We start from the raw sequence: 13,244 nt of genomic DNA, 5'->3' as shown, positions 1-13,244 counted from the left end.
CTCCATAAATAGTAGCCTCATCAGGGACAGTAGCATTTAATGAAAATGTTCTTTATTTTCATTACTTAGTTGTCACCCACTTAGATTTTGTACTCATGTGAGTGACTCTCTCACCTTCCTTCCATCCCAGGGCCTTTATTATCATTTGTATAAAGTTGAAGGGAGAATTATCTGTTAATTTATTGCTTGCCCTAGGTAACCTCAGAGACATTTAAAGTAGCACCTGTTCTGTGCATAATGCCTAGTAAAGATTTGGCAAGGAGTACATGTTCAATAAATATTTGTTGAACTCCGCTTACTGTTCCAAAATAAAGCAAAAGAAAATAGATTCCCATACAATAAAAGGAGATGATTAGGTGAATCTTCAATTTCCATGTAGTCCAGTTGGTGTTACTGTTGGTGGCAGTTATATTATTTACATATTAACCAAAGTAGGCCCAAGCATGATGGCTCAACTGGCTGATCCTCCTGCTTCAAGTTCAGGACCCCAGATGGACTCCAGTTTGTGCCCAGGCTGTTCCACTTCCCATCCAGCTCCCTGCTTGTGGCCTGGGAAAGCAGTGGAGGATGACCCAAAGCTTTGAAATGCTACACCTAAGTGGGAGACCCAGAGAAAGTGCCTGGCTCCTGGCTTCAGGTCTGCTCAGCTCCGGCTGTTGCAGGTACTGGGGAGTGAACCAGCAGATAGATCTTTCTCTCTATCCCCCCTTCTCTCTGTAAATCTGCCTTTCCAGTAAAAATGAAGACATATCTTTTTAAAAATAATAACCGTAGCTCTCTGGTATTGGGTGTCTCCCAGTTCCAAGCACATTATCACACTTCATCTCAAATTCTCAGATGGGGTCACTTGCCCAGGACAATGTAGCTAATAAGTGACAGTTAGCCTTCAGCCCAGCTCAGTGTGAATTCAAACTTGGGCTCTTTCCCGCATATCTCCTCCCTTTCTGTTCCAGTTCAGTCAGTGATGAGAAAGAGGCATGGTCCTGTTCATGAAGAAGGTGGGGAGGTCACATGAAAATGATGGCACAAAGAAGGATAAACATACACCGACCCACCCAAAGGGGAACAGTGTTCTCTGGCCGTTCCACATAACTGTGCAGTGCCATCTTCACCAGGTGCTGGAGGGTTGTCTTTGAGATTTTCATATACTGTGGCATGATCTTGACCTGTATCCGCTTGAAGAAATAGACCTGTCTTGATGTCTCCAATATGGAAAATGAGCAGCATGTTTATCTCCGTGACCTGCCTCCTTCCAGTATATGGAGTTTTCATTCTTTTGCACATGCCTCAAAAAGCTCATGGAAAAAGGAATTAGAAGATAAGTTTTTGATGCAAAATAATTTTGAAATTTACATACAGATTTTGGTTCCAAATAGGCATTTTGCAGATATCCTGAAGGCTCCTCTTTGACTTGGTCAGTTAGTGAGTATCTGGGCCACGCACAGGGTAGCTGGTGGTTCTCTGCCTCATTTGTCCTTTATCAGCCAAACTACAGTGGATCAGCACTAAATTTCTAAGTAAATCACGGTAGTCGGTGACTTCCACTGTTACTGAAATGGCATGGTGGTATTTTCAAAGTGTATTCCTTACAGTGTAAGTACTATATGGAATTCTGTGTGATTAAATAAAGTGAAGGAAGCTTTTATACTTCAATCTTTTATCAGAGCCTTGAAAAGGTTAATGTGCATAATGTCTTCAAGAGGTGCCATTTCTCAAACCTTCTTGGCCAGGGAATTCTTTTACATGGAGCACCTCTTTTTATTTTTAAAAAAGATGCATTTATTTGTTCGAAAGGCAGAGTTACAAGGGGTGAGGAGAGAGAGAGATTTTCTGTCCATTAGTTCACTCCCCACATGACCAGAATAGCCACCCCTGGGCGGTCTGAAGCCAGAATCCAGGAGCCATGAGCTTCTACCTGGTCTCCCCTGTGGGTGCAGGGGTCCAAGTACTTGGCCATACTCCATTGCTTTCCCAGACACATTGCCAAAGAGTTCAAAGTGTCAAGAGGGTGAAACTTGGAGAATGATTCTTAAGTCAAAATGATGATGTTCACATTTCCACGATAGGAAAAGGAGAAGTCATGTAACTAGTTGTTTGTTTGTTTGTTTGTTTAAATTCAGAAGAATAGGAGAAGTCTCCATATTTTCCAACCATGGAGTATTCTTTTTGTCTTTTCCATAACCTTACAAGTCTGGATGTATATTCATGAGTGTGTGTGTGTGTGTGTGTGTGTGTGTAGTACTTATAATGTTCAGACCCTGGGCTGGATACTTTGCATATGTTACCTTGTTGTAACCCTGTGAGTCAAAAGATACAATTCCCGTGTCTAGGATTAGGAAATTGAGGGTCAGAGGGATTAAGTAACTTCCCCAAATTACACAGCGAGTGGGTGGCCAATATTTAAGCATAGTTACTTTCTGAATTGAAAGCCTGTCTGTGTAAGCACTCGCACAGTGAAATAGTCATATTCTAATCTGGATTTTAAAATCTTAAATTTACTAGCAGGGAGTTTATCTTGTCTTGGATCATCATGCAGCTCAATAATAAAAGAACGTTCCAGAATTGTTTTGAGTTGTGCTTGTCCTTGCCTCCTTTTTCTGACTTTCAGTGAGGTCACAAGGGCTTCCCAGCACATAATCGTAAGTGCAGTCCCACATTGTTTTCTGGTTTACGACTCTATAATCACCTCTGCTGTAAATACATTCAGAAATGATTGTGGCTTTTTCTTGAAGCCTCCACATTTTTTAAGTGATTTATTTTGATAGTGTTTTAGCCTCACGATTTCAAATATTAAGTTATGTGGTTCAGGTAGTCTTATATTTCCCCCATAAATGTGTTTATGTCACCCCACAGACTGAGAAATTTCATTCCAGGTTTCTTTCTTTCTTTCTTCATTCGATTTCCCTGCAGGAGGAGAACTGAATTCTTTGAACTTGTCAGTAAAGGAGAATATGATTGGAACATCAAAAACCATCGTGATATATTTCGGTAAGAAAAAAGCTCTTGTGTCTATTTCTTTATTATTTGAACATTTAGCTATGCTTTTCTGACAACACTGAGAGCAAGTAAGTTATTTTTAAGGTAATAAATCTTACATTGGAAACACGCAGAGGTTAATTAATTGGAGAAAAGATAGAAAAATGTTTTTTTCATCTTACAGTTTATTATATTTTTGGCCTCCTCCCCTGAAATCTGTCTTCAAATTAGATAATGCTATTCAGATGAACTCCATTTTTGCAACCCATGATTTCTCTTTCCTGGGAAGATGATGTGGGCGAATTAGGAAGAAAATGGGATTTTTGAACTTTAGAAAGCAGAATTACAGAAAAATTACAGCAAAGAGGGGAGTGACTTCCTGTTTCCTTGAGACAGAGTAGAAGTTTGGAATAGGAACTAATTGGAACAGTTATGGCAATGGAAACAAAAATTAGTTCTACTTTCAATGGGAGTTCTTCACAGTTGTTTGGAAAGAGTGGTAGCAAATCACTATCTGTGTGGCATATTTTAACGTCATTGCATCAGCCACTGCACGTGGTGGGGCACCATTTCTCTTCCACGCATGTCCCATCCCTCCACCACATGGACATCACTCATCTTGGATCTGCTGCTGCTTTCCTGTTCCCATCACAGGCTGCTAAGATAGAACACATGGTGTCTGCTCCATAACTGTGCAGTCACGGCACTCGTCTGAGCACAGTCCCTGTCGTAACCCCCCTGCCATGAGACTGAGATTAAAAAAAAAAAATCTCTGCACCTGCTTTGGAACATGGACTCTGCTCGCTTCTGCAGCTGACACATCACGTCACGCTTTCCTGAGGTTTTCTCGCCAGATGGCTCTCTTTTCCTCTCCTCTCTACCTCACAGCTCTCCATGTTACATGTTTAAATCTCTTTCAGGGAGAAAAGAGAGGACATCTCCCTCTCTCAAGACTGCCACCTCTGCTTGTGTCCTAATTCCACTCCTCTTTCAAACTTGCCATAGCAATTAAGTTGTTTAGACTTGTGTTTTCAAAAATCTGGGTTTTTTTCTTCCATCATAACAATCCTCGATCTGCAGACATATTTCTGCCTCTCCAACAAACATAGCCATGTCTTAGAACAGGTTCTGGCATTCCATAGCACAGCATGGCACTAGAGATCACAATGGTGCCTTAGATAGCAGAGGGAAAACTGGAGGCGAGGAGCTAGAAGGCTACAAACATGGAAAGGTAGAAAGGTGAGGATGTGAACATGAACCTCTGTCGTGGATGGGATACCTGCACTCCGTCAGAGTACCCACCCCCAGCCTTTCATTTCTTTATTCTTTCTCCGGCCCTGGATTCTGTGAAGCCATCTTTTTTTCCCACTTTATTTCAAACTCTTCCTTTACTTTTTTGTCCTTCTCTATCCTTTCTTCCTCCCTACACATCTAACCATAACTCCAGCCCAACCAGCATTCTCATGTTTTCAATCCCATACATCCTCAAATAACTCCCAACCATTTCTTGAGCTTTGCTTCTCTTCTGCACTCCACCCCTGAAATGCCAGGCCTCTGTCAGCATCTCCACCTGGATGTTTTCCTGTAAAGGTGTTTGACATTTTCACACAGATACCTCATATGGAAGAAATTCATGCTTCGGAAGCACATACTGTAAAATACAGTGTTCCACCAAAATCAGAATGGAAGCACCCACCACTGAGTGTTGTGACACGTGTGCATGTGGTCAGCAGCTAGCCAGTGGTTGATAAAGCACTCAGTGACAGCAGCATGATGAGCACTGTGGAAGTGCTTGTTGGGGGGGATAAAGCTGAAGAGCAGCCTGGTATGCCTCTTTTCAAATGGGGCTTAACACAGCCATGTTTAGATACTTCCTTAAAGCTGTGTGAGCTCAGAGGACTCTAAAACTGGTGCTTCCTGGCTGTGCCTTGAATGATCTGTTGTCATCTGGGACAGGCCTGCCTTATTCTCAAGGAAAGTTCCACACACCGCTGATGCATGCTCTGCCATCTGGGCAGCAGACATGTTTCTCAGGCATCTGGAGCCAGCAGAGGCCGGGGACAGCTCTCAGACCTTCAGCAACACACAGTTTTCTTCCAAAAATAGTTTCCCAAGATGTGGTTGCCCAACTCACATCTCACTCTGTTGGTTCTAGCACAAAGAAAACAGAATGGGGACAAAGAGTTCCTTATTTTCCCTGCTCTCACCACATCAAATGATAGGGCCTGTAACTAACTACAATTCGAATTGTTGCCCACATTTTCACAGTCCACTTTGATTTCTAGTTAAACCTGTCCTTCAAAAATCTGAATCACATCATTCCTGCACTTTGTTATGGGCTCAAATTAATGAAAGCTGTAGCTAAGTATGTTTCTTCTTCGTGATGCTTATAAAACATCATTGGAGCCAGGTAGTAAACCGATTGAAACGAAGTGGCTCACACACGTAAATCCTCACTAGGGCATCGAGGAGAATGAAGGTGCTCCTTATATGCCTCATCTCTTTGGTAAGGGTTTTTTTTCTATTCCCACCAATCAGTGATAAGTTAGTAAACAGATGCATCTTCCAACTATGTAGTACTCTGTGCCAATTCCCTTGTTTATAGTTTAAAAAAACAACATTGTTCATAGTGAGTTTAAGAACGTTTGCTTAGCTCAGGTACAGGAAAAGAAGCACTTTGCTGCCTTTACAATGTTGAAGGCAAAACAAAAGGCCTACAGAGGATGCGTGAGATTGTTGTCTTGCTAAGCAGTGTGGCCGCATGACAGGGATGCCATACATGAAACTGTGAACAGTGCTTCCCCTTGTTGAGGGAAAGATGTGAGCCTGACGCCTTCCTATTTTATTTATTTATTTACGTACCTAGGACGGGTCTGTTTAAGAATGCAACAAAAGATTATTCAGGCTATTTTGTTTGGTTCTGTTTTTCAGATCAATGTTAATGACAGCCTGTGACCTTGGAGCCGTGACCAAGCCGTGGGAGATCTCCAGACAGGCAAGTGGTGATTAATGGCAGGGCTCAGCAGAGGAGGGACTGGGCAGAGGAAAGAGGAATTGGAGGGGCAACAGTATTCCCTGAGCTCTGACTACCAGGCACTGCAGCCCTAGTCAATCTGCATCAGTATTAACACGGTGTAAAAAGTAGCACGAGAGTTAGGCGTGACAGTTTATTACAGTCTTTTCTTTATCATGCTTCCACTGAGAAATAATGTTTCTGACTCTGTAAGATGCTTTTAATATGCGAACTCCAAAAAACACTTTGACTATCTCTTAAGGCAACGATTTAAAAATTTTATTTTTGAATAGGCAATCATATCTTAACATATATCCTGCTTTTCACATCTGAAAAAAAAAGGGAATTCTTTTTTTGCTTTTCAAATACTAAGTAAATATTGGAGATCTGTGTGCACAAAAAGTTATGCCTTTACAATGCATTTGATTTCTTGCCACAGCACCTTAGTTCTATAGCAAGGGCAATTTTCGATGTAGTAACTATATTCAACTTACGATCCTTGGTTACTGATGATATTTAGAGGTTAATAGTTCTTTAAGTGTAATGAGGCCCTTAATGTGTGGACTGTAGGGTTCAAAAGAATAAGTTGATGTCCAGGAACATTCATATAGGAATTAAATTATTTTCGTTGGCTAACTGTGCATAGTATCTTTTTTAATGCTCTCCCCCTCCTTGAGGGAAGGTATAGTCACTGCAGTAGGCTGAGTAATAGCCACTCAAAGATACCAGCTTCTAATCCACAGAACCTGTAAACCTTGCCTAGAAAGAAAGGTTATCATTGTAGCTGTGATTGAGCTATGACTCCCTATTGATGGAGTTATCCTGGATTAGCCAGGTGTGTCCTAAATATGATCACATGTGTCCTGATAACAGTAGAGGGAAATTATGCATTCAGAGCAGAAAGTGATGTAACAGTGAGGCAGAGATTAGAGGAATGGAACCACAAAGTGTTGGCAATCCCCAGGAACTAAAGAAGCAGGAATATTTTCTCCTAGATCCTCTATGAGGAGCTCTGCCTGCCAACATCTTGATTTTTTTTTTTTCACCAGAGAACATATGTACAACTTCTGGCCTCCAGAACAATGAAAGAATAAGTCCCTGTTATTATAATACCATGTAAGCCTTTATTATTAATGTTTTATGCTGACCTACAAGCATACATCACTCAATCAGCATTTAAAAATTGTCCAATAGTCCAGAGAAAAGGCTTTGCAATCACTAACCCCCAAATTTCCCTGGCTGTTTACCTGGCAGGAACCCAGTCACTTGAGTCATCACTACTGCCTCTCAGAATCTGTCCTGGGAGTCAAAAACTCAAGCCAGATATCAAACACAGGCACTCCCAGGCATGATGGAGGAACCGTAATTGCTAGGCTGAACACCCCTTGGCCATGCAGTTTCCAACAACTACCAAATGTTTGACTTGACTGCTATTGCAACACTGAGTCTTAATTGAGACTTGTCATTTAAAGCACCTCTCAGTTTTTATTTTCATGGTTTAGAGTTGGGAAGCAGGTTCATCTTCCATCTCTACAAGAACCTGATTTCATGAACTCTTGAATTTGTGAACCAAATTTGTGAAACTGCCAATGCTTTTCTGAGCTCTCTTTCCACAATGCCTACCGAGCAGTCAGAAGCATGCTTTGTATGCTTCTGATATTTTCTTTTCCAATCTTTTCTTCTGAGAAGATGTCAATTTTAAAACATCATTAATTTTTGTTGATGTGATGATTAAAGTATTTTGCCACTGTGTGTCATGGATTATCATGCTTGTACCCTCCTCTCTATGTGATAACTGACCCCAAGCTGATGCAACATATTTTATGGTCTTTTACTTTTCTTAATGGCAGTACCCCAATTTTTTTAAATTTTACTTCTCTTTATTGTTATCATTATATGATACAGTTCCATAAGCCCTGGGACTTCCCTTATCCCCTCCCCAATTCCTTCCCCCCTCAGTGAGTTCCCCTTTATCATTACTATAGCATAGTCCTTACTATACAGTCATATGTCCATTATTGCGGGTATGGACAATGGGAGAGAGTCCAGCATCCAATTGTTAAGATTTATGTAAACAGTTTCATTGGGAGTCCATTTTTGTCTGGAAGTAGAGATGCATACTGCATTGTATCCTCACATCTGGATATGCTAGTCTCCATTACACAGTTACTATATGTTCCCTTAAATGAAAAGCCACAATACAAAATCAAGAATAGAAAGAAAAATAGAAATTTACAATGCCATGAAGTTAAATAGCATGCTACTAGATATGATAGTCTCCATTACACAGTTAGTATATATCCCCTTAAGTGAAAAGCCACAAAACATAATCAACAACAGGAAGGAAAAAAAAGAAATTAAGAACACCATGATGTTAAATAACATGCTACTGAATGACTAATGTGTCGCTGAAGAAATGAAAAAGAAAATCAAGAACCTTCTTGAAGAAAATGATGTTACTATATGATCTGAATCATTGAATAATCAGAAGGAAGTGTTTTGAAGCGATGAAACTAACAAAAAACATCAAAAACCATGAGATATTGTTTCTGCTGATCTTTGTTGGTGAAATCTGTCTTCTGTAGGCAACTAATGGATGGGTTTTGTTTTTTAGTCCAGTCTACTAATCTATGACGTTTGACTAATGAGTTTAAGCCATTTACATTCAGGGTTAATACAAATAGGTGGTAATATAGTTCTGTCATTTTAGGAATGGGTTGTTTATTGGTTTAGTCTTCTGTTGTTATTTTACCGGGACGTTTTTCGCATTTGCCTTTGGTTTTGGTGGTTGCTATTCCTTTTCTCTATCAAGAGAACATTTTTAAGTATCATTTGTAGGGCAGGTTTGGAAGAGGCATATTCTTTTAACTTTTCTTGACTGTGGAAGAATTTTATTTCATTTCCAAAGAAAAGTTAAAAGGAAAGCTTTGCTGGGTATGTTATCCTGGGCCAACAATGTTTTGCTTTTAGAATCTGGAACATGTCACTCCATTCTCTTCTGGCCTGTAGAGTTTCCTGTGAGAGGTCTCCTGTGAGTTTAATTGGCATTCCTTTATTTGTCAGTTGGTTTTTTTTCCCCGTGCGTATTTAAGGATCTTTTCCTTATATTCAATTGAAGAGAGCTTGATGATCATGTGTCTTGGTGAAGATTGCTTTTGGTCAACCCTGTTGGGAGTTCTGTGCCCCTCCTGGATGCTGTTTTCCAATTCCTTCTCTAGATTAGGGAAATTTTCATTTATTATTTCATTAAATACATTTTTAAACCCAACTTCTCTTTCTGCACCTTCTGCACCTCCCATAACTCATATTTGGCCTTTTAATTGTGTCTTTCAATTCTTGAATGCTTATTTTTGCCTGATCCAATTCTGCTTCCAGCTTTTTGTTTGTTTCCCCCTGATGACAGGAAATATCTTCTAATTTTGATATTCTTTCTTCTGCCTCCTTCATTCTATTTTGGAGACTCTCCACTGTACTTTTATTTTGCTCCACTGTATTCTTCATTTCTGATATATCAGCTTTCGTTTGATTCATTTCCAGTGTAACATATTCCTTAAATTCCTTGAATGCCTGCTTTACGTACTTCTTGTGGTTGATAAGAAGATTTATACCAAGTGTTTTGAATTCTGTATTCCCCATTTTCTCGATGTCTTCCTCAGTGAACTCTGAGGTTGGCATAGGGTTTTATTCCTTTGCAGGGGAGTCTTCAATAATATTCATCGTGCCTCTGTCTCTTCTTTTGCTCTTTATCATTGTACTTCTGGTTGTGGGCAGATTCTTCTGCTTGGGGCAGGTTTCTAAGCTCTGTCACCCACAGGTCTACAGTTCGATTTTACTTACCGCAGTTGGTACAAGGCTCTTTGTTTGCAGTCACTTGTGCCACTTTCGCCAGCAAGTTCTAGGTCAGGTCTGGGTTCTTATGTTAGATTTCCACCATGGTCTGTGTAGCCCCAGCTCCTGGCTTACCATTCTCCACCTCCTGTGATTTTGAGCTGAGGATGCACCATTGTCTGTACAACCTTTCTCCCACTTGCGGTTACGGTAGGTCCCAGGATTAGGGACCTATATAGCTAGATTGTTGGTGGTGCTGATCATGCCAGAACCTGTTGGACGTTAGGTCTGAGGGCCACACGGACCTATTTTGACCCGTACAATGCCGTACAATGTCAGTATTATTTTCCTGTGAGACCAGTGCAATGCACGGAACTCAGCAAGTTCTCGCTGAGCTCAGCGCATGCACAGCTCACTGTTGTCCCCTGCAGTCTTAAATTCTTTGCCACACTATACAAAATGGTACCTAATGTGCCACTACTAGAGCTCCTGATCTGCTGGCCATTAGGTCTGAGGGCTACCTGGACCTATCTTGGGTGGAACCTGTATAGGATGCCACATTGTTGCTGCTCACTGAGCCACAAATGAGTTTACTTCCAGCTCAGTGCATGCGCAGTCCTGTCTCCCATATCCTTTTTCTCTCTACACAAAATGGCACCTGATTCAGCTCTATGGGTCAGACTGGGCTGTGAAATCCACCCTGTCCCCACACAGTCCATCTGGGACCTGCTGCTTTCTCTCTGCTGGTGGTCAAATCAAACAGACCAGCAGGACAGGCAGTTCTTTGCCTGGGTTCACCTCTTGAGCTCCCCTGGTCAAAATTCCTTCCCACCTGGTTGCTTCTGGGTTCTGGCTGCCGGTGGAGTTCAGATGGCTGTTCGCTGAATGCTGTTGGGGTATCAGTCGCTGCAACACCACACCATTGCGTCCACCCGCTGCTTTCCTGTGTCTGTCAGTCTCCGTGTACCTCTCTGTTTTTGTTCTATCCTCTCCTATTTGCTGGAATGTGCCCTCTCTGCTTCACATTGGCTAATATTTCTCCATGTTTAAACATGTCCTTACCCTATTCCGTCATCTTGATTCTCTCCAGTGCCTCAATTTTTTTTGACAGAAATTTTTGCATTGATCAAGGTTAAGAGAGGTTTTCCATTAGCAACCTATATATTTAAAAATTTTAGTTGGTTAGCACAAATTAAAGTTTGTTTCTTGTCACATCATAGCTCAGTGCAAATCAGGAAATTTTCCTATAGAGCCAACCTTCGTTTGATATTTAGATTCAATTTCCATGTGATGTGTGTGAAGTCACGTAAAACAGGCAATTGTAAAGAATTTGGGTGGTTGGGTAGTTTCTCCTTACATCTCTGCCCACTTTTCTCTTCCCCACGGGGAAGATTCCCTGATTACCTATATGAGCATGCACTGTAAAGAGGCTTCATGACTGTGGTTCCTGGGGGAAAGTGTAATACTAGCATGGCTATTATGATGGCATAGGAGGAAGCAAGGTGAATCAATGGAGAGTGGGAAGAAGTTAGGGAACTTGGGCCACACCTGGAGAAGACTGAAATGGGGATGGGGTGCAATATGACGTGCCAGCAGCTCTAGAAACTCCCATGAGACATTAGGAACTAAAGGAGCAGGGGCGCATTTAAAACAGAAACGCAAAGGGCTAAGTATTTGGAATGCAAAGGAATTTCTTTACTGATATTTTAGACCAATGTGGAGGCCCAGGAGCCACTTGTCTTCATGGTCACTGGCATAAACAATGTTTACTTTTAGAATGTGAAGTTCTACTGTCAAGTGCAAAAAAATGTTAGATTTCAGAAAAATAAAACACAAAACCATATTTTAGCAGATGTTCCCATCAGAAATATTATTACAGTTCTAAGATGGAAATCTCATCTTCCCTTCTCTTCAAACTGAATAGGTTGATACTTCTTTTTTTAAAATATTTTATTTATTTATATTGGAAAGGCAGATATACAGAAAGGAGGAGAGACAGAGAGGAAGGTTTTCTGTCCGATGGTTCACTCCCCAAGTGCAACTACTGGAACTGAGCCAATCCAAAGCCAGGAGCTCTTCTGGGTCTCCCACATGGGTGCAGGGTCCCAAAGCTTTGGGCTGTCCTTGACTGCTTTACCAGGTTACATGCGGAGAATTGGATGGGAAGTGGGGCTGCCGGGATTAGAACCAGTGCCCATATGGAAGCGTGGCACATTCAAGGTGAGGACTTCAACTGGTACACTATCGCGCTGTGCCCCAGGTTGATATTTCTTAAAATATACTCACTTTTTGATTTTTAGAAACTTTTACCTAAAGCAGTTGAACACTCTTTCTAAAATATCTTGATATTTAACTGATGGTAGCAAATGCAACTAAGCTTAGTTTGTTATTCAGTATGTGTAGTACACATGATAAATGCTGTATTAGTTGTGTGATTTTTTTTCTGAGTAGCTGCACTAGGACCAATTAAAAATAAAGAAATAATTGTGCAGAGGTATGACTTTTTTCCCTCCATGTTTTTAAGAATGAAAAATATATACTATGGAGAATATATATATATATATATATATATATATATATATATATATATGTTGAAATCATATAAATACAATTTGGAAATATTAGAAATCTACACACAAATTTCAAAAAGTTTCAGAACAAAATAAACATCCTTTAGTTTCCCCCGACCCCCTCTCAAAAAAAAAAAAATCTTGATATTTCAATTTCCTGGATGATGATTTAAAAAAAAAAAAAAAGAAAACAACAACAACAAAAAAAGCTTCCTTAATTTTTTTTCTGAGATCTGTTCCACTTTTCCTTCCTCCCAAACATGGCTGTAAGCATGTGGATTTCCCCAGTGATCCCTCAAGGCCTGATTAGCATCTCCATTTCCTTCTTTAATGAAAAATTCCATCAGGAGCCACTTAATGTTCCTGATTGGATTTTTAAGTACAAACAAAACAGTGGTGCAAGTTAAACTGTGACAGAAGCACAGGGAGGTACGCGGGACCACTTTAGAAGAGCAAGGATGAGATTTCTGTTTTTAATTTCTTTGCTGTCCTGAGGCTGTGGACCCATGCAGGACTCCACATCGGGGTGCCTGGTATGCACATTTACATTCTGCAATGCACGAGACCTTACTTCAGAACAAGGGGGAGTCCTAAGAACGGAATAAATGTGTTCATTCCTTGGAGGGCGATTTCTTCTTAAAAAGAAGGCCAGAGGAAGGAGAAGGCCAGAGTGGCAGCAGCTGGAGAGAAGAGAATCAGGCCCTAAAAGATGGGCAGATGTACCAATGATTGTGGCCAGAGGTTGGGAGAGGTTGATTTTTGAGTCAATTCCAATTAGTTTTATATGGTTGGATTCTAGAAAGAGAATCGTGCTTCTTATTAGAAATGCTAGAAATCTGAACTTACTGGTTATTTTC

General features: G+C 40.7%; 1 protein-coding gene across 2 annotated transcripts in view; it reads left to right on the top strand.

The window, feature by feature from the left end:
• The window catches only part of PDE11A (phosphodiesterase 11A), a 418,861-nt gene that overhangs the window by 363,420 nt on the left and 42,197 nt on the right, over positions 1 to 13,244 (top strand). For both annotated transcript variants that reach the window (XM_004577021.3, XM_004577022.4), the window contains exons 16-17: positions 2,911 to 2,988; positions 5,908 to 5,971. In XM_004577021.3, the coding sequence (XP_004577078.2) occupies positions 2,911 to 2,988; positions 5,908 to 5,971 (142 nt within the window). The remainder of the gene's footprint in view (positions 1 to 2,910; positions 2,989 to 5,907; positions 5,972 to 13,244) is intronic.

This window comes from Ochotona princeps, chromosome 5 (genome assembly GCF_030435755.1).
Source record: "Ochotona princeps isolate mOchPri1 chromosome 5, mOchPri1.hap1, whole genome shotgun sequence".
NCBI classification, from domain to species: Eukaryota; Metazoa; Chordata; class Mammalia; order Lagomorpha; family Ochotonidae; genus Ochotona; species Ochotona princeps.
Note: the sequence above shows the minus strand (reverse complement) of the source record. Positions and strands in the feature narration are given on the sequence as shown.